Below are 20,388 nucleotides of genomic sequence, written 5' to 3' on the forward strand. Positions count from 1 at the left end.
TCATCCAAGTGACATCTTACAGAATGTGGGATTTGGACTTTTGTGAATGTCATCTTTCACTCTGCAGAGTGCTTCTGTGTCATCCATGATGTAGCATGTCACAGTGCTTCTCTTTTGTACCAGGGACTAAACCCAGGGGCACTTTACCCTTGAGTCACATCCATAGCCCTTTTTATTTTTTAATTTTGAGACAGGGCCTCACTAAGTTGCCGAGGCTGGTCTTGAACTTGCGATCCTCCTGCCTCAGTCTCCCAAGTTGCACTACCAAATCTGGCTCATTTATCTTTTGGAGTAACTCTTTTCCACCAGATTATGAGTTTCACCAGGCCTGGAGCAAGTGTCCCCAGGGTTCAACAAAGATCCCATTACAAAGTAGACAATAAGTACTTGCTGAATGAATGGTGAGATGAAAAGGCAGGCCAGTATGAAATGTTTGAAACACACTGCTCATCCCGTTTCAGCAGGGAGTGAAAGACGAGGGCCACCTACGCGGGATCCCAGAGCCTGGGCTGCCTGCAGAGGGTGGTCCGCGGTGCACAGACAGCGTTAGGGGCTGGGGCAGGCAGAGGGAGTTGACATCCTTCTCTCCCTGTTTTAGTCAGTTATTTCACTGCTATGACTAAAGGATCCAACCAGCACAATTGTATGGGGAGGAAAAGTTTATTTGAGGGCTCACGGTTTCAGAGGTCTCAGTCCAAGGGCAGCTGGCTCCATTCCTCAGGGCTCAAGGTGAGGCAGGACATCATGGCGGAAGAGTGGCGGAGGGAAGCAGCTCACATGGTGATCGGTAGACGGAGAGAGACACCACTCTCCAGATACAGATATATACCCCAAAGCCACACCTCAATACCACTTCCTCCAGCCGCACCCCACCTGCCTCCAGTTACCACTCAATTAATCTCACCAGGGATTAATTCACTGATTAATTCACCCAATCATTTCTCCTCCAAATCTTCTTATATTGTCTCACCTGTGAGCTTTTGGGGGACACCACATCTAAGCCATAACACTCTCCCAGGCCTGCTCTCCATGGCCAGGCTCCCGCCCAACACCAATGGCTCCCAGTTCTTTCTGACCTGTGACAAGACAGATTGGCTGGAGGCAAGCATGTGGTATTTGGGGAGATTACTGAAGGTCTAGATGTCTTGCGGCAAATTGAGGTAGGTGGCCGGGAAGGGCCTCCACCACCCACTGGCCCTTGGGGCACAGCCTGTGGAGGCCCAGAAAGAGGTGGGCCAGGGGCTGCTTCCACTCAGGTTCCAGCTGGGGTGGCGTCCTAAGTCCCTCTTCAGTCTCCTCCCTCCTCCCTGACCAGACCTCTCCTGTTCTGTGCACAAAGGCCCAGGGCAGCAAGGACGGGAAGCCAAAGCAGAAGGTGATCATCGCCGACTGTGGGGAGTACATGTGAGGTGGCGCTCTCTCCCCCCAGCTCGGCTCTTGCCTGTGTCCAGGAAGGAGCTGCCGGCCTCAGGGGCGCCAGCACTAAGGGTGTGCTGCGTGGCCCCAGCCCTTCCTCAGCTTGGAGCAGTACCTTGGTGGCCTGGCTGGGTGTCCTCTGGACTGGTTCCCGGCATGGCCGTGGTCCTGGGAGCGGGTGCAGGTGCAGCCCTCCCTACCACCCACAGCTGCGTGGCCCCTGGCTCCAGGCTTGTGCTGCCAGGGCCTGCCCTGGGCCCACCTGTGGCTGCTGGATGGTTCCTTTGCTAAAATAAACTGCTTCTTGTACTGCTGCCTCCAGTCTGGCCCCAGGTGTTTGCAGAGGTTGCTCTGGGACAAGCCACAGCGTCTTCCCTGCTGCTGCCTTCCCCTTGAGGCCCAGCCCTGGACAGATGCCCTTTGGGGCCCAGCGCGGGGCAGTAGGAGTAGAACTGCCCACAGTGCCTCTGCTGTCTGCCTCCTGCTACCGGGCAGGTGGGGGCCAGCCACGCTCTGCTCCTACTCTGGCTGAGCAGCAACTGCTTGAGAAAGTAACTGTACTAGCTCCAGCAACCGCCCACTCTCCATTCCCCACTGAACCAACAGTCAGGACTGGATTCCCGCACAGCATCCAGGGCCCTCCTTGGCCAGGCACTGCACTCGCTGCTGGGAAACACAAGACACAAGCCAGACCTGCTTCCCACGCCACCACCCCAGCTTGCGCTCTGGTGCCTTGTTCTGCAGCCTGTGCTGGGCTGGCCTCTCTCCCAACACCAGCTCCGGACCAGCTAGGCCACCTCATAGCTTCACACCTGTGCTGAGACCAAATCCTGTCAGTCATCAGAAACCTCCTCCCCCAGGCCACCTCCCCGGATCTAGTCTCAACATTGAGATACGCTGGGTGGGGCTGGTTCTCGGGGCCGTGTTCTATTTGGGGGGCTTGAGATTGGGATAAGCTGGGAGGGAGGGGAGAAGCCTGGTGCCCCAGTTCCACTGACCCCCTCCAGCACCATCCCTGCCTTGGGCACCCTGGGCCATCGAGAGTCTGCCTTCAGGTGGGGTTTCTTCACTTCAGATGGCTTGGGCCAGCTCCCTTGGCTGGGATCCCAGAAGGGACCTCACTCCTAAACACAGGGGTTCTCTCACTCATGTGGTCAGGATGGGCAGCAGTGAGGCCAGAATAGTGCCAGTAACCTGGGGACAGTGTGACATCCAAGACAGAAGAGGATGACGGGTGCAAAGCACTTGGGCATGGCTGGTTCCAGGGAGACATGCAGGGCGGTGGCCAGCTGGCCCAAGGCTGCAGGAGGGAGGATTGTTCACAAAGTCCTGTGAAATAGGGGGAATCTGTGGGAGGAGGTACAGGGAGAGCTTGTCACCACCTCCTGATTATCCTGGGACGGTGGGAGCAAGAGACTGGACAGAGGCCAGCAGCAGTGGAGTTATTGGGTGGAGACATTGAGTGGAGCCATTGAGATCACCTGAGCCTCAGGAGAGATACCTGCCCCTGCTCTGGTCACCCAGCTCCCTCAGTGGGGCCCTGTCCTGCTCATGCCAGGTGCTGCACAGAGAGGAAAAATCTCCTGACCCAGGGATTTGGGGCCAGCAGCCAGCCTCAGGCCCAGGCCACCTGAGCCCGGGCTGCCTGCCGCCCGCTGAGGAGCTTGTCATGTGAGGGAAAAAAGACAGAATTCCAGGCATGGACTGCTGCTGAAAGTGATTTTTTTTATAAATATTTGTTTTTAGTTGGAGATGGGCATAATACCTTTATTTTATGTATTTATTTTTATGTGGTGCTGAGGATCGAACCCAGTGCCTCACACATGCTAGGCGAGTGCTCTACCACTGAGCCACAGTCCCAAACCATGGAAGAGATTTTTTCAAAAAATATTTAATGATAGAAAATTTCAAAATACATCATAAAATGAATGACTCAGATTACCAAAATGCCTAGAGTGTGGTCCTAACTTTGTAATAATCCATACGTCACGTGTAAAGACGAATGTATATGTGCCAAGAAGAGTCTGGGAGGAATTAACACCAGCTCATGGTGTGATGGGCTTATGGGGGTTTGTAATCTGTTTTCTGTTATTTTCAAAAATTTCCCTGGCATTCATGTCATGTTTTCTTAAGGGAGAAAAAATAAAAAGTTTAAAAATTTTTTAAAAACTCCAAAGGGTCAAATAGTTGCTCAAAGCTTCCTAGTAAGAAGAGAAACCTGTGATGGAAAGTCCCCCTTAGCTTCCTGTGAGGATACAGGGGGCACCACACTCACTAGCAGGGCACAGGTGGGCCATGCCTGTCTCTTAGGAGAGACCCAGTGCTGTCCCTGTGTTTTTCCAGGAAGGTGAGGGTGCAGGGATATACCTCATCCCAAAGAGTGGATTTCTGAAGAAAAACACAGTTTTAAGGTAAGTCCAGCAGCGCCTCCCAGGAACATTCCAGAAGGAGAGGGTGGGTGTTCATGGGAAGCCCGGCCAGGGAGGCCCAAACAGGCAAGCCCGTTTAAAATGAGATACTCTTCTAAGTGCTCTGTGGGCACATCTGATCCTTGAGAGGTCTCGCAAGGGCACAGCCAGGCCAGGTCCCCTCGAAAGAGCAAGGAGCAGGCACAGGGGGCTCGTGACGTGGTCCAGATCACAAGAGCCAGAGCCATGACTAGACACCAGGCCTGCTGACTCCAAAACCCACCCTCTCCTGCCTTCTTTCCTGCAAAATTGTGGGGAATTTTTCTAAAGCACTTTACCCACTTCCCTCCATAAGGCACAAAAAACAGGGCTTCGGATGCTCAGCTGGCAGCAGGGCCTGTGCTGTGCTGCTCTTGGGACATCCTTGGGGATTTGCCCAGGCTGAGCGACCCGAGCTGTATTCCTGAGACTCCACTGGCTGCTCCTGGGCCCCAGGTTGGCCTCCTTATTTTAGTTTCTAACATGCAGCCATGACTGTAGCCTGGGTGGCCAGAGGCAACCAGAGAGCCAGATGGCCTTGGCAAGGAGACTACCCCCTCACGGGCTGCATGCCCACTGTCTTCTCCCTTCGCCCGATGACACCCAGTGGCTGCCTGGGTGGCTAAGGGTGCCAGCATGCCAACCATCAGGACTGCTGCACTCTGCCTTGCTGCAGAAAGAGGGAGTCATGTCACGGGCTTTACATACCTGCACCCACGCCCGGGGTGAGGCAGACTCTGCACCTTTAGAACAGTCTTCACCCGTCCTGTGCCCCCAGACCAGGTCAAGTCACGTGCTGGGCAGTTGAAGGGACCAAAGAAGCCGTCAAAGTTTTCAGGCCTCCACTGCCTCCACTGCCCTGGCGTTGGGAGTCTGAAAGAGCTGTCAAAGCCCGGAACCCCGCGGCTGGGCCTTAGGTCTTGGGAGAGGAGAGGGTCACGGGGGCAGAGATTCTCTGGCTGGAAGGCCTTCGGAATGAGAGTTATGACACCATTTGACCTGGATGTCTCTCAAAGGCACATGTAGTAAAAGTTTAGTCCCTGGCTTGGCTCTACTGAGGTGGGGGAAACTTTAGGAGGTGGTCTTTAATAGGTCTCAGGTTCATTAAAGGTTTGCTCTGGGAAGGACAGTGGGACCCAAGCCTTTCCTCCTCCTTTCTCTCCCTCTTCAGCTTCCCAGGTGCCACAAGCTAACAGCTTTGCTCTACCCCACACTCTACAGCATGATGGCTTCCTCACCACAGGCCCCAAAACAATGGGGTCAACCAACCATAGACTGAAACTTCTAAACCAAGAACTAAGAATGTTTTGTTTTTTGACTTTTTCTTTTCTTTTTTCTTTTTCCTTTTTGTTTTATTTCAGATAAGGTCTAACTCTGTTGCCCAGGCTGATCCTGAACTTGTGGGCTCAAAAGATCCTCCTGATTCAGCCTCCTATGAGTAGCTGGGACTACAGGTGCATACCACCATGCCCAGCTAAACCTTTCCTCTTCTTTAAAATTGATTGTCTTAAGTATTTTGTTACAGTAACAGAAAGCTGACTAACACAAGTCCTATGTCCTCATGTATTCATAGTTGAAAGACTGAAGCAAGAATGAGAAAGGGGATTTTCTCAGACACTAAGCAATTCAGGCTGGTGCTTTGTCCAATCCCTGTTGGCCTTTGTTTGAAGCCTACATTCATGGGCGGAACTCCCCACCTTTCAGACATCTGGACCTACCCTTTGTGTATATGGGAGGGTCTCTTCCTCTGCACTCACATAAGGATGTCCTCTGGGTCAGCTAAAGGGGCTGCTGTCCCACAGCATGGACCCAAACTCTCCACTGCTGCTGCCCTCCCTGAGGTCGGTCCTCAGAGGTACAGAGTGTAAACTCCAGAGATGTTCATCTCTGGGCACGTGGGTGGGTCCACTTCTGTTGGGTGTGCTGTGGATGGGGATGGGCCCAGTTCAGGCAGCTGGACTCTGTCTGTTCTGGTAGGTAAATTATAGGCTTAGCAAGTTCAAAATTAAATAAACACACCAACTCCCAGTGACTGCTCCAAGAGAACAGTGGTTTCCAGGAAGAGTGGAAGCTGAGACAAACCTCCCCACCCAATGCAGCCTAATTACCACCTGTCACTCCCCTGGGACAGGGGCCTTTTCTTTGACTCACAGGCCCCAGAAACAGGACAGGGCTGCTGGGCAGCCAGGGTGATGCAAACTTTGACAACCAGCCTCTTCTCGGTTCTCAGACATAAGCAAACACTGACAGTCCTCCCCCTTGTCCCATGCCTGGCCACAGCCTGCCCATCACCATGCTCCAGGTAGAATGGATTGCTCCTCACTGGGGAGCTGAGTTCATTCTGACTGAGCAGCTTCTGGTCTCCATCTGTGGTTCTGAGCTGAGGGTGTGGAGGGTCTGTCCAGGTGCAAAGAGAGACGTATACAGAGTGGTCACAGATGGTGGCCACAGGTAAGAGGAACATCGCTGGGGTCATGTCTGTCTCGTTTCTGCTGAGAGGTCCATGTCCGCATGCCCAGCCCCAGACAGCACCACGGTGGAGACGGCTGTGGGGATCAGAATCCTCCAGGGTTCTTTTCTTCTCTGGGAGGCAGACCTCTATCCCAGCACAGGCTCGGGGAAGGGAAATCACATGCGGCAGAATGTCCCCACTGGCCTCACCTTAGGTCACGAGGCCCAGTCAGCTTGTTCTTTTTCTAATAAGCTAACTGTGCCCACGGGCCAAGTCAGTGGAATCCACTAATACACTGAACTGAGGACATGCACGTGCCCAATCCTGCCCCAGAGATGCCAGGTGGTATATGTGGGAAGGGACGGAACCCTGCTGCCCAACTCAGACCCTGTGGTAAATGGCACAGCCAGTCTCAGGCTCCTCAGACCATCCAGGGTTGGCCACAGCCGGGCCAGGGACGCCATGGAGAGGTCCTAAGATAGGACTTCAGTGCAGACCCCCCAAAGCCGAGGCAGCACAGCTCCCAGGCTGCTATGTACACTTGGCCCTTTGATGGAGGTGCGAGGGGTTCAGTGCCACAAACCCCAGGAGAGGGGATGGAGGAGCCTGGCAGTCTGGAGGTGCAGTCCGGCAGGAGTGAGCAGTAAAAGCAGCCCCCACCCCACTACAGTGATCTGTGACCACATGTGAGGGTCTCCTGCATTCAGAGAGGGGTCTGATCCTGATGGGGAGGGACAGCAGCAGCAGAGCAAGTTGGCAGGGCCTCAGTGGCAGCCGCAGGCCTTGACCACCATGTTGCGGTGCTTGCGCAGGATGACATTGTTGCTGCTGTCATAGTAGAGCACAGAGGTGGCGCTCAGCTTGGTGGGCGCACAGCACGCCTTGGGGACTGCGTCTGGCTTCATCAAATGCACCTGGCCAGGGAGGAGACACGGGTGGGGGGTGAGCTCCTCCCAGGACCACCCGCCTGTCCCTGCCGCCTGCGCGGGCCTGTCTTGCTGCTCTCACCCGCTTGCCCATCGGAGCTCACTCTCCACTACAGGCGGGCAGGTTCCACCAGGCTCCCTGCCCTGCCCACCACCCCAGGACACGCAGCTGGGCACTTGGCACTGCTGTCCAGCCCCACACACCTGCTCCTCAGTTCTCTGGGTCCCCTGCCCACCCCTACTGCATCTACCGCCCCCACACAGGGACAGCATGTGCCGGGCGCCCCTGCAGCACCACTTCCTCGGGCCTCCGCTTCCCCTGCTTTACACTTCTGCTCTGTCCCCACGGGGTCTGTCATTGGCTGTGCACAGGTCTGTGCCCACTCCAGCCGGTGGGGACCGGGAGTGACCGTGGAACCAGTGAATGAGGCCCAGAGCCCGGGTTTGTGGACTTCGTGATGGCCGACGATGTGGCAGCACTGGAACCAGGGGCCAGATCCCTCCTCCCTCTGAAACAGCTCGTACCCTCCCAAAGAGCTGGGAGATCAGCTGTTTGCAGCCTCCACCAGCATACTTATCCTGGACTGGGCAGGAAGAGCTGCCATTTATGCTGGACCCCTCACAGGACCCGCCCAAAGGGCCTCAAGGACAGCACTGCCACCCACGAGGGGAGACAGAGAGCAAAGGAACCTGCTTCCCTCCTCTGCGTTTGGCTGCTCAGCTGAACCGGGCCCTCCAAGGTCCCACAGTGCCGCTGACGGGGACCTAAACGAAGTTGTGTGATGGCACCTGTCTCCCTTCTGGCCTTTGTGCCAAAGCCCTAAGTCTGAGCCAATCTGCTAGCGAGGACTGTCACAGACACTGCACTAGTGTGGGGACCAGAAGCCTCTGGAGGGATATGCAGCTGGACTGGAACCTGGAGGCTGCTGACCCCCACTTTCCATCTACAGGCCACTTGAGAGGACCCAGGAGACACCAGCATCCTGTGCAGTCCAAGGTCCCTCAGTGGCTGGAACCTGAGAAGGCCCCCGGGCTGGGACACGGGAGAGAAGTCAGCACCACAAGATGCTGGTGCTCTTTGCTCCTCCCTTGAGCCCTGAGCTCCACCAGGTGAGGGACACAAAGGGAAGTGACCTTTAGTCCATCAGCACCCACAGACTGACTTGTGGAGTGTAAGGTGCCATCCATTCAACTCATTATTTTTATTTTTTGTAAAGGGAATTGAACCCTGGGGTGCTCTACCACTGAGCATCCCAAGCTCTTTTTACTTTTTATTTTGGGGCAGGATTTTGGTTAACTTGCCCAAGCTGGCCTTGAACTTGAGATCCATCCTCCTGCCTCAGCCTCCCATCACGGGGATTAAAGTGCGTGCCATTGCACCTGGCTCGATTCAACACTACACGGAAGAAGCTCTGGAGCTCAGAGACTACGTATCCTTGAGGACAGTCTTCATACCTAGGGACCACAGTGCTCTCTAAAGATCACAGGAAACACACTTTTCTCATTCTCAATGTGCTGTCTGGACAGCAGCCAGGAGGGGAGCCAGGCCTCTCCCAGTCAGAGGCCCTGCTCAGAGAGCCTTGTGGGAAATGGATGGGCGGGGGGAGCATTTCAGTGGACATGGGAGGGTGGCCTGGTGACAAAAGCAGGCCCTCAGAGTCCTGGAGCACGAGCCCTGGTGGCCAGCTGAGAATGGGAAGGACACGTGGACAGATGGACAGCGTGACTGATGAGGGGCCCGTGTCCCAGGCCAAGGGCTCAGACTTCCTCTGGGAATAATGGGAAGGGTCTGAAGTCTCCTGGCTGAGAAGGATGTGGGCTGGTTTGTTGCAGGAAGATCCTGCTGGCTGCTGTGCGGACAGTGGTCCTGTGGGGTGGTCCTGGAGGGACCCACTTCTCTTGGCCCTCAAGACAGGAGCTATGCTCACCTGCAGTATCCCGGCCTCCCACAGACCCCTGCGTGCTCCTCCTGCCCAGGCCCTGGGAGCCCCACCTTGCCCTGGCCATCTCTCCAGCTCTGCTGCAGGGTCTCACCTGTTCCCTCCATGTGTGGCATCTCTATTCTGATGTCACCTTGGACCTCGGGCTCAACTGTGGGCGTGTGATCCCTCAGCCCACTCGACTGCTCCTCGAGGGGTGGACAGGGCCTCAGCAGGGCCGCTCATTTCCTCCAAGCCTGACAACTGGTCCTGGCCCTCTCGCCTCCCTGTGCTGCAGTCGCTGCTCCCCGTGGCCCTGAACCACCCAGCTCCACCTCGGGGCCTGTGCACCTCCCCGGCTTCCGGGCCCTCTTCCCCAGCTCCTGATGGGGCTGCTCCCCGAGTGCAGAGCAGCCCAGCCCAGGCTCCTCCACCCAAAGGCCCAGGACCTCCGTCTCCTCCTCACATCGCCTTTGTCGCTGGTCTGCCTCTGTGCTCACCAAGCCTCCCCAGAGCACTCACGTTTGCTGGGCCACCAAGGGCCTGGTGGAGGCAGTGGCTGGGACATGGGGCAGGGGACAAGTCCTGGGAGGGGCAGCTGCAGCATCGCACCACCTCACCTGGGGCCGGGAGACCCACGGTGCTTAAAGGCTGGGCCAGGCTGGGCCGCCCATGCCTCCCAGCATCGCCCTGACTTCTCCCAGGACCGGAGGCCACAGACACCACCGCCCCATGCAAAAGGAAGCGTCACCACCAGCTCAAGGCGGCACTGCCAGTTCCTTACTCTCACTCCAGGGCGTCACCTCTGAACAACCTCCCACTAGGAAAACAGGCCGAGGGATCCTGGGCACCGGCATCGAGGCAGAAGTTCAGACACCACAGTCAATGCACACGTCACCCTGTGCTCATCTGAGAAGCTTCCTCCATCCCCGAAAGGTGCCCATCACCAAGGCACCACAGGCCCAAGGCCTGAGAAAACGCCAATGGCCAGGAAAGAGCTGGGAAAGGCCCGAGGGGGAGCCACGCCCCGAGTGCAGAGGCACACCTGGCCGGGGCCCTGCCAGACGGGTGCACGAGCCCACGTCATGCACACGTGTGCACCTGTGTCACGGAGGCCAGACACGCCAGGGTACACGGGCGCAGAGGAGTGGAGCCTGCGCCAGACTGGGCGCCCACACACAGGCCTGCAGGCGTCCCACACACGCACATGCAGGACACACGACTGTCCAGTGTGCACGAGCTCAGGTGCCCGTGAGTCTCCCCGCACGACTGTGGCCACTTGAGGAGCTTGTTTGTGCAGACGTGGGGAAGCCGACTAGTGACAGAGTCCCTGCAGGCAGAGCTCCTCTCGGCAGCTGCTTGCACCACCCTCCTGGCTGACCAGCCCCCTGGCCGGGCCCCCACCCCTGACCAGGACGGCAGCACTGACCAGGGACTGCAGGATGGCATGGTTGGTGGCGTTCATGCAGGAGTCCAGCGGGAAGGAGCACTCTCCCTCACAGTAATAGGCCGAGTAGCCTTGGGGGGCGATGACCCAGTCCTGGGGGCAATGGGAGAAGGTGAGCCCATTCACGTGCCCCTGCCCAGCCCCTCGCCCAGCACCTGTCCCAGGACCACCCAGGGCTGCCCCTTCCAGTCCCCAACCCTCAAACCCACCCCCCACCCTCGGGCCTTCCTGGCAGTGTCCACCCCAGAGGCTTGACGCCACCTGGCGACCCTCAGTACGCAGGGCTGGACCTGAGCTCTGTCCTTGTCACATCCCACCCTCGCTCTGCTTTGTGCTCCCCGGCCTGCCCTTCCCCACCCATCCCCACTGGAGCTGCGGGCCCAGGAAATGCTCTGCCCACTCCAGCCTCAAAAACCAAAAAGCAAAAACCAAAACCGTTCTCACTATAAAAGTGAAAACTTTCTCAGGTTAGAAAACTTGCCAATCCAGAGGGAAGACTGCTGTGAGGGGCAAACGATGTCACCCACAAGGCCTCCTCCAGCCTGAAGGGACCCCCCTGCATCTGCAGGTGGGCTGCCAGTGAGGAGAGCAAGTCGGAAATTACCAGCCAGCCGAGGTCCTGGAAGCTGACGTAGAGCTCGTGCCGCCGGCACACCTGCCGGCCGTGAGAGCCGTGGGTGTCATCTGCAGGGACAGACAGCGCAAGGTCTTTTCCAAGCTTCCTGCTCTGTGCAGGTCCCCTGGGGTGCTCCCAAGGTGGGGGACACCTGGTGGGCACATTTAGCAAGTAAAGGAGCAACAGGAAACTAAACCACTGGGTCTCACAGGGCTCATCGCTGGATCCCTGCTGGTGCCATGACCCAGCTCAACAGCCTTCAAGGGCTCCCGATCGCCACAGAGTACCCAATGTCCAGCTGGACCTCCCGGTCTTTCAGCCTGGGCTCTCCTCCAGGGAACCTCCCGCAGCACCCTCGCCACAGGCGCTTCTCCTGCTTTCCTCTGTCGCCACCTCTCCACTCCAGCCCACCCTGCCCACCACGCTCATTCCACAATCCAGCCCGGGGCTCAGTCCACACCAGCCAAGGGGCCTCCCGTGAAGGAGGCCTCAGACCCAGGCCCCGCCCGGCCCTCACCAAAGATCCCTGGGAGTTTGTTGGCGTGCGGCAGTTCATTGGTTTTCTTTGGCTGCCTCCTCTTCAGTGGCCTCACTGCCCGAGGGGCGCGGATGGGACTCGGGCTGGCCCTGAAGAAGGTGACCATGAAAGGCTGTCTGGAGCGTGGTGCCCGTTGCCCCAGCAGACCGGCCAGGCCAGGATCCACGCTGTGCCCTGAGAGAGAGGAGAGAGGGTCACTCACAGACCCAGGAGGGACTCTGCTCCTCAGCAGCAGCCAGAGACTGAGGACCCAAGGGAACCCACTAAGCCTCAGTTTCCTCACCTGAAACCAGGAGTCCTAAGTCCACCCCAGGTCCCTGGAGGGTGTGTCTGAGGAGGCGGGGTTGGGGGGGCCTCAGAGACCCCAGCCTCCAACTGACAGGGACATGGCCATGTGAAGCATTTGACAGGCTTGAGAGTTTTCCCACTCATTGCCTCACCCGATCTGTACAGTAGCCTGTGTTTCAGACTTTACAGAAGAGACATCACGGTCACTCGGTGATGACCAGAGTCCACTGTTGATGCCTCTCAGAACTGGAGCACCCTCCTTGGTGGCAGGACCAGAGGCCGTGTGCTGTCTCCCACCCACACTCTCTGGGATGTGAAGTGTGATTTATGACACACCTGCTCATGGCGGCCCCCACCCCACACAGCAGGGCTCACTCTGCCCAGTGCAGCCCAGGAGCAGGACAGTCACTGCTCCTTCGTGTCCATGTGCCGGTCACTGAGCTCAGGAGGACAGAGACAAGTCTCAGAGAAAAAAAAAACCCAGATCCAGGGCTCAGCCTGAGTTCAGGTTCACTGGGCCAGGCTGGTGGTTAAAGAAAGAAAAGGCTGCAGGAGTCAAGACCTGCGCCTCAGCCCTAGGCCCTAGGAGGAGTGGCACCTCAAAGGTGGGATTTCACCCCCCACTGCTAAGAGCTGAGGACGCCATGAAAAGCCAGCTCACCCTGGAGGTGCCCCAGAACCGCCCTGCGCTGGACCCCTGCACATGACCTCTTCTTTTTCACCATGACTGGGGGTGATGACCACAGTAGAGGAACTCTTGAGAGAAAGGCCCTCCCCAACTCCCGCAGGCTCATGGTCCTTCTCCTGGGCGGTTTCCTGTGCCGATTTACGCTCACACAGCTGTCAACGCGGCAGAAGTCGGGCCTTTTCCAGCTTTCTGAGGTACCCCTTTTCCCGGGTGTTGACCTACGTCTCCACTGCACAGCTTTCAGATGATGACACCTCTCGGAGCGGACACGCCCTGATCTCCGTGGGCACCAGCTCTTCCTGAGGTTCTTGTCTGGCTTTCGGTATAAAGAGCGCGTCGTGGACCCCTTCGCTCTGCACTTCTTGTCACACTGAGCCACAGAAACGTGAGAGCTGCTCAGTTTTCACCTTTTGAAACACAGCACTTACTGCTCAGTTGACGTGAGTCCATTTCACCTGTGTCGCAAGCACTGACACACACACCATCCCCACACGCCCATTATGTGTGCACAGGAAGCACACACACCATACCTTTATGGGCATATTGTACACACAGGCTTATTGATTCCACTCGGAGCCCACCGGGTTCTCCAGTCCACACCACAGGTCAAGGACGCTGCCTGCTCCACCCACGATCCACCCAGAAGTCAGTCCTTCAGCAGCTGGGCCTCGGACCAGGTGTCCACTGGCCACTTGATGGAACCCAGAAACCAACCCTGGACCTATGACATCACCTGCCACAAACAAGCAAACTGGGCCTGCGAGGCTCCTTCTCAGGAATGTGACTAGGAGCTGCAGAGACAGGGCTGTGACCTGCAGGCATTGCTCTGGCACTTGGCCCACAGAGAAGCCATGAAGGCATGTGGGTCACAGTGGGGGAAGCAGCTATGGCCAGGCAGAGGCACAGGTACAGGGGCAAAAGCAAGGGAGGTCACCATGGGGACAGATGGAGTGACAACGAGCAGGGAGGGTGGTGACAGATCCTCCAGTGGGCTTTGGAGTAGACCCCACAGACTGGCTGACAGTGGCCTCGGACCCAGGGCAGCCTCCAGCCTGGGATGCCGTTCTCGGGAGCCCTGGGCCCTGGCTACCACATGACCAGGAAGGCCGTCCGTGCTCCAGGCTGTGTTCAGGGTCTCCTGTGGTCTCCTTGAGGGTGGCCTGGGTGGGTGCTGGGGACCACTGGGGGCTCCCACAGTCAGGTGAGCTGGATTGAGGGCCCTTGGATGAGGCCAACCCAAGGCTTGGACTTTACAGAAGCAGAAACTAAGGCCCAGAGGGGCAGTAGCTGATCAAGGGCCAAAGCAAGCAGCTGCTCCCTCCTCAGCAGAGGCCTGGCCGGGTAGGGACAGCAGGCAAGGGGACTGACGCTGGTCATCTCTCAGAGCTCTGCATCTGGCAGGCCTGGAGAAGTCACGTCTTCCCCAGGCCAAAGTCTCCCTTCTCCACCAGCTCCGCTCTTTGCCTGCCCCATCCTTGGGCAGGGCCCTGGGTCCTGCTGGCTGCAGGGAAGGCCCAGACCTGGCAGTGACCCCATGTTGCCCAGCTCTGGGCAGACCCCATCCCAGAAAGGCAAAGGTAGGAGCTTCAGGAGACCCTGGGGCCCAGGTCTCTGCTGCCCACCTGATCACGTGAGGGTGCTGGTGGGTACGCCACCTTTACACTTGCTGAGGTACACGTTGGCCTGTGTTGAGATGTGAAGTGCGCTGTGGCCTTCCTCCCTGGACCTGTGTGGAACCCCATGAGCCTCCAACCTCGCCTCATCTGTGAGCCTGCACGTTAGGGCAGATGGGCTGGCAGCTCACCTGGCCTCTCCTGTCCCCTGGCAGTGCTTAAGCCCTCGGGAATACCAACTCTGTGCCAGGCCACATTTTGCCCCATATCTCCCTAAGATTTCTCTCTGTTCTGGTGCCAGCTCATCCTTCCTGCAGCCCCTGCCCCACCTCAGCCTGAGTGCAAGTGACCCCAGAGCCACATGAGGGACAATTCAGGGGCTTGGTTGAAACCCCAAGAGAACCCCGGCTGTGGGCCTGGCCTGCTGCATCCCTCAGGTTGGCTCCCTCCTCACTCTCCTGGCAGCGCTCCCAGGGTCCGCTTCCCCACACTGCAGCTGGAGGCTTCTGACACCCAGGGCAGGGCAGGTCCCCCAGAAGCACCAGGAGGGGCCACACACTGCACTCAGTGAAGTCCCATCCACTCCCACCTGGCTCCCTGCCACTTCCCTCATGTCCTAGGCTATTCCCACCCCAATCACATCGCAGGATCTGTCACTTCCTTGTGTGTGGGGGCTCTAATGAGGTCCTCAGAAATGCCAGCTGACGCTGGAACTGCTGCTAGGAGCAGGGTCTCTGGGGCTGTGAGGCAACAGAAGGGAGGTCCTTTATGGAGGTGTGGATCGCATGGGACACTGCAATTTCACTGGCAAGAACCTGCCCAAGCCATGGGTGAGGTTCCTAGAACTCCTATGATAAACCGCAGCCTTTGGCGACACACAGAGGGACTGTTTATTTGTACAGGCTCCTTCCAGGTGGAATGCCAGCACCAACTGCCCCCACCCTGGTCTCTCCCACTCACAGGTCCCGTACCCTGGAGACAGCCCTGCCTTCCTCCTATAGACATCCATTTCCCTACCAGGACTGTGCAAGGATGAGGGAGGACGCAAGAAACAAAGCTGGGAACCAAACGCGGAGCACCTTGGAGGAAAAGTCGGGGGTGGGGAGAGGGCTATAGGAAAAGCTCTCACCAGGGCAGCGTCACTTCCACTCACAAGTCGCACTTAGGTTTGTGTCTTTTTCAAGGCAATAAAATGACACCTTACAACCGGGTGTGGTGCACGTGCCTGTTATCCACACTACCGGGAAGCGGAGGGAGGAGGCCTGCGTGTTCCAGGCCAACCTGGGCAACTTAGAAAGGTTGTGTCTCAAAAATGAAAAAAATGGAAAGGGAGGCACCGGCGTGAAGTCCTGTGAGAGATGGTACTGTGTGGCAGAGAGCTCTGTAGTCCTCACAGGACGCATGGTGCGCTTCGCTTTCCTTTTGTTTTGTTTTTTAGTATTTTAATTTGTTTCAATACAAAAGTAGCAAAACGAACATGACAGCAGAATTCAGGAAGAAGTCCCGCAGGCTGCCCTGTGAGTGGGCCACCTTGTCACACAGCCTCCCTAAGGCAGCCAGGCTGCGGCAGGCACACTGGTGCTCCTCCCTTTTTGGTTTGTTTTTTGTTTGGTTTGGTTTGGTACTGGGGCTTGGACCCAGGGGTGCTTTACCACTAAGCTGAGCTACATCCCTGGTCTTTTTTTTTTTTTTTGCCCAGGCTGGCTTTGAACTTGCAATCCTCCTGCTTCAGGCTCCTGAGTTGCTGAAATTACAGCGCCCCTCCCAATTTTAAATAATATTCTCAGGTTGTCTTCCTGATATTAGCCATCATCGCTACCCCCACAGTCCAGGTCCTCAACAGGACACACTTTCTCCAACCTGGTCAGTCAGGAAGGTCGTGGCTACACATGATGATGGACCACCCCTAACAACCTTTCCCAACTGTCCTGGGTATTGACTTTGGCCTGGCTAGGCTCTCAAGAAGGCCACAGTGGGTCCTAGAGCACTCAATGGGGAGCAGGGGCTGAGAGAAGCAAACCCTTGGCTTTGTTCCTGATAAATCAGGGGCCTGGGAAGAGTGACCCTGGGAGACTCAGGCATGCTCTGTGGGGCCAGAGCCACCAGTGTGCGAGAGGGCAGGGGCTGCAGCCTGCAGAGGGCCAGCACTGGGCTCTGGGGACGCCAGCAGAGGGGCTGAGAGGCCATCAACGGAGTCTGTGTCGAGGTCCAGCCTCCAGTAAGCTTCGCATACAGGCAGGTCATTAGCTTCGCAAAGACTTGAGCTGGACAAATAATACTCCTCCGGCTTGTACAGGTCGATGGAGACCTGTCCCTCAAGGTGATGAGCTTGTGGTCACACCCTTCATGCAGGGCACGCAGCTGCTGGTTTCGCCGGTCAGTGGCCTCATTCACTGACGGGAAGTCGTTGAGGATCAGGAATGCTTGAGGTCAGACACCAGCTTCATCAGGGACTCTCCAACCGTACCTTGGCGGTCTTGATGATCTCGGTGAAGTTGTCCATGACGGACTTGACGACATCCTTGAGCTACTTGTAAGACTGCAGCAGCGTCTCCTCGCTCTGGGGCAGGGCTCTCTGCTGGGCCATGGCGGGCCTAGGGCAGCACAGGGGGAGCCACGGGCGACCGCCAAAAAAAGCCTGCGAGGCCTGGCCTGGCTCAAAGCCAGCTTGTGTGCACCCCTCGGACTCAGGCCTGGCCCTCGGGCCGAGAAGGAGCGCAGCCACTGTGCAACCTGCGGGAAAGTCCGCCCGCGATCACAGGCGCAGCAGCTACACCGCCACCTGCCTTTGCTGCAGCCCAACCTCCTCCTTTTTTTTTTTTTGGGGGGGGGTGCTGGGGATCAAACTCAGGGCCTTGTGCTTACAAGGCAAGCACTCTACTGACGGAGCTATCTCCCCAGCCCCCCTTTTGTTTTTAATTAAAGTCACATCCCTCTTGAGAGAACAGTATACCTGGTGGCAGAAGGCCTGAGCTGTGCAGGCTCTCAGGTGGCTACTGACTCCCTCCCCAGTAAACCCCTGGAGGGGAGTCCCCACCCGCACACACTGGGCCTGGGCTGCTCCTGTGTCATGCTGCCACCTGCTGCATGGGCTTCAGGTTCAGGGACACAGTAAAGGCGCAGTCCATGCTGATCCTGACCTTGCCCACTGTGGAGCCTTCCCAGAGCCCCACCAGTGTCAGCCCCATTTCCACGCATGTCAATCACCATCTTCTCAATGATGATGTGGTCCACGCAGCACTTCCCCTCAGCTGCAAGGTGTATTTTCCCACGATTTTGGGAGCCTTTCCGTTGGTGCAGTACTCCATGGTGACCACTACTTAAGTCTTGTCACTGGACACCAAATCCATGGCTCTGCCCATTCCTTTCACCTTCTTTGCAGGTATCATCCAGTTGGCCAGGTCGCCATATTTGGAACAATGCCTGCCACCCAGTATGGTCAGCTCAATGTGTCCCCCACAAATCATGACAAAGGAGTCATCGCTGAGGAAGAAATAGCCCCCTGGGGAACACGGTGACTGTCTGCTTGCCTGTGTTGATGACATCTGGATCCACCTCATCTTTGGATAGAAACGAACCCAAGCCCAGGATTCCGTTTTCACTATGCAGATGAATGCAGAGACATGTTTAAGTAGGCCTAAGATGGCGGCTGGCATTGGGCCAAGAGGTGGCACATAATTAGTGTTAACACGGCATGATCTCTCATGACCTTTTGCCTGATTAGTTAATGTCTCTTCTGCGCTAGTGGTCAACAGATGTTCCTCATTCTTTCTTGATTGGTACCGTGGCGCATGCTCCAACCATGCTACTTAATCCTAAACTGATTGGCTGCCTTAGTGTATATAAGACATTCTCTTCACCTGGGAGGAGATCGCAGAACGTGGGACTAAGCACACACCTCTAGATTGCAGGTTGCAGATTGCAGAACGCCAGACTAAAGAGACACCTCTAGATCGCAGGACAGAGGACTAAGAACACACCTCTAGGTTGCAGGTTGCAGGTCGCAGGATGCAGGACGCACCTCTAAGAAAAGAAGCAGAACTCTAAGAAGCAGACCTCTAAGAAATAGCTCCTCTGAAAGCGTAGCCTCTTTGAAAGCGTAGCACCTCTAAAATTAAGCAAAGCCTCTTGTCCTCTAAGCAAAACCTCTCTTCCTCTAAGCAGTCTCTCTTCTTCTAAGCAAAGCCTCTCTTCCTCTAAGCAAAGCCTGTCTTTCTCTCAAAGCCTCTCTTCCTCTAAGCAAAGCCTCTCTTCCTCTATAAACTAGCGAACAAGCAAGGAAGCAAGGAAGAAGCTCAGAAATAGAAGTAGTTCATTCCTAGTCGACCTCTGATTCCTTCCCGCAGGATTGTTGTGTGGGTGGAAACAGATGAACTGTCATGTCAGGGCTGATGAAGTTGCTGGTCAGCAGAGAGATTCTGATGCCCACATTGGCACACATGCGGTCCTCAAATTTGCAGTTGCATGATGTGCGTCCTTGTGTCGGCTCCCAGCAGGGCTTTCCCATTTTCCTCCATCGCAGGCCTAAACGCTCAGATTCTTTTCTGTATTTCGGTCCCTTTATCACGCGATCTACACAAATGTTGGGAACGTGGATGTCTCCAGGGAGCAAAGTCCTCACGTCCACGATTTTTTTCCACCTGCACCACCGTGACATCCGCAGCCTTGCACGTGGGCACGTTGGAGTTCCTTGAGGATCACGTTGCCCGCGCGGTCGGCCTTCCAGCCCTTCACCAAGGGGAAGTCCGCCCTGATGGCGTGCTCCAGGAGGGAGAGCTGGCCCTGGAACTCTCTCACCTTTCGCGGTAGCTCAGGATGGCCAGGCTGCCGTCGGGGTAGTACCTGATGAGTGCGCCGCCTTCCTGCACCAGCGAGCCATAGCGGGTGGGCGCCTGGAAGGCGGGCACCGGGCGCAGCCGGCTGGATGCGCTCGGCCAGGGTGCCCCGCGGGGTCGGCTCCAGGTCCAGCTCGCCCTCCAGGTATTGCTGCTCGCACAGCGTGTTTTCGCCCAGGTAGGAGCGGTCCACGCGGCGGACCTGCTTGGTGGCCAGTAAGAGGCCCAGGCCGAGTCGTCCACGCCCACGTTGCTGCTCACCACCTTCAGGTCTTCACGTCGATCCTCAGCGCGCGGCGATCAGGTTCTCGGAGGTCCCGCAGAGCCCGAAGCCCCCGAAGCCCCCGAGCTGACGGTCGCCCAGTTGCGGAGGTCCTTTACCGTCGCCGCCGGGTGCGTGTAGAACTGGGCGCGGGACAGAGGGCTGGTAATGAAGCGGCGGGCGCAACCCTAGGACAGCGCTGGTCCCGAGCGACTGGCAGGGACGCGGAGCCGCAGCGCCGCCGTGATCGGTGGGGCCCGAGTCCGGGACAGGCCGGCTGCACCGGGAGAGCGCTCCTCCGGCCGCCGCCGCTGCGCATCACAGAGCGGGGAGGGCGCCCTCCGCGTGGGGGCGCCACCACTATCCCTGCCACCGCGTCTGCTCCCACCGAAACCCCAAACGCTGCCGAGCTTCCAGAGACTCAGGAGCTAGGGCACTGCAGGGTGACCTGACGGGAACGGTGTTTAATGTGACAGCGCCCCTCACTGAGCACTCAGTGGTGCCAGGAGCGCACACTGGTTTATTTCTGCTGACGACCTGCGGGGAGTTCACGTCCCACCTGCGGCGAGTTAAGCTCTGCCTCTTGAGAGGGGAATGTCCCAGAGGGTTCTTTTTAGAAAACCTTTGTCACATCCTGTCATCCCTCATTGCTGCTCTGCTACTCTACAAACCTCAAACGCCTTGCCCAGGTCTTTACCCTGACTCACAGAGACCCTTGCCCACCCTCTCAGTCTCCTTCCAAGGTCTCCCTCCTGCCCTCTGCTCCTCCACGTGGCCCTCTCACGACCTCACACAGGCCGGTCTTGTGCTTGCCTTGGCCTCTCCATCCACTGCCTGGCATGGAGGCATGCTCCCCCAAATCCCTGTGTGTGAATGAGGGAGGGAACCTCATTCTGTGGATGAGGAACAGGCTTGGAAAGGTCAGTAACCTGCTGATGTTG

The 20,388-nt window shown here is 57.2% G+C and overlaps 1 protein-coding gene and 2 pseudogenes across 1 annotated transcript in view; all 3 read right to left on the reverse strand.

The window, feature by feature from the left end:
* Nucleotides 1–3,337: 3,337 nt before the first annotated feature.
* LOC124966934 (bone morphogenetic protein 8A-like) overlaps nt 3,338–20,388 on the reverse strand; it is a 34,328-nt gene continuing 17,277 nt past the window's right edge. The window contains exons 4-7 of the mRNA XM_047528847.1: nt 11,741–11,935; nt 11,212–11,291; nt 10,590–10,700; nt 3,338–7,229 (exon numbers count right to left, since the gene is read on the reverse strand). Coding sequence (XP_047384803.1) covers nt 7,080–7,229; nt 10,590–10,700; nt 11,212–11,291; nt 11,741–11,935 — 536 coding nt within the window. The 3' untranslated portion in view covers nt 3,338–7,079. The remainder of the gene's footprint in view (nt 7,230–10,589; nt 10,701–11,211; nt 11,292–11,740; nt 11,936–20,388) is intronic.
* On the reverse strand, nt 16,425–16,937 carry LOC124966943 (mediator of RNA polymerase II transcription subunit 22-like; annotated as a pseudogene).
* Nucleotides 17,419–20,296, reverse strand: LOC124991013 (succinyl-CoA:3-ketoacid coenzyme A transferase 2, mitochondrial-like; annotated as a pseudogene).

This window comes from Sciurus carolinensis, chromosome 1, assembly GCF_902686445.1.
Source record: "Sciurus carolinensis chromosome 1, mSciCar1.2, whole genome shotgun sequence".
Classification (NCBI taxonomy): domain Eukaryota; kingdom Metazoa; phylum Chordata; class Mammalia; order Rodentia; family Sciuridae; genus Sciurus; species Sciurus carolinensis.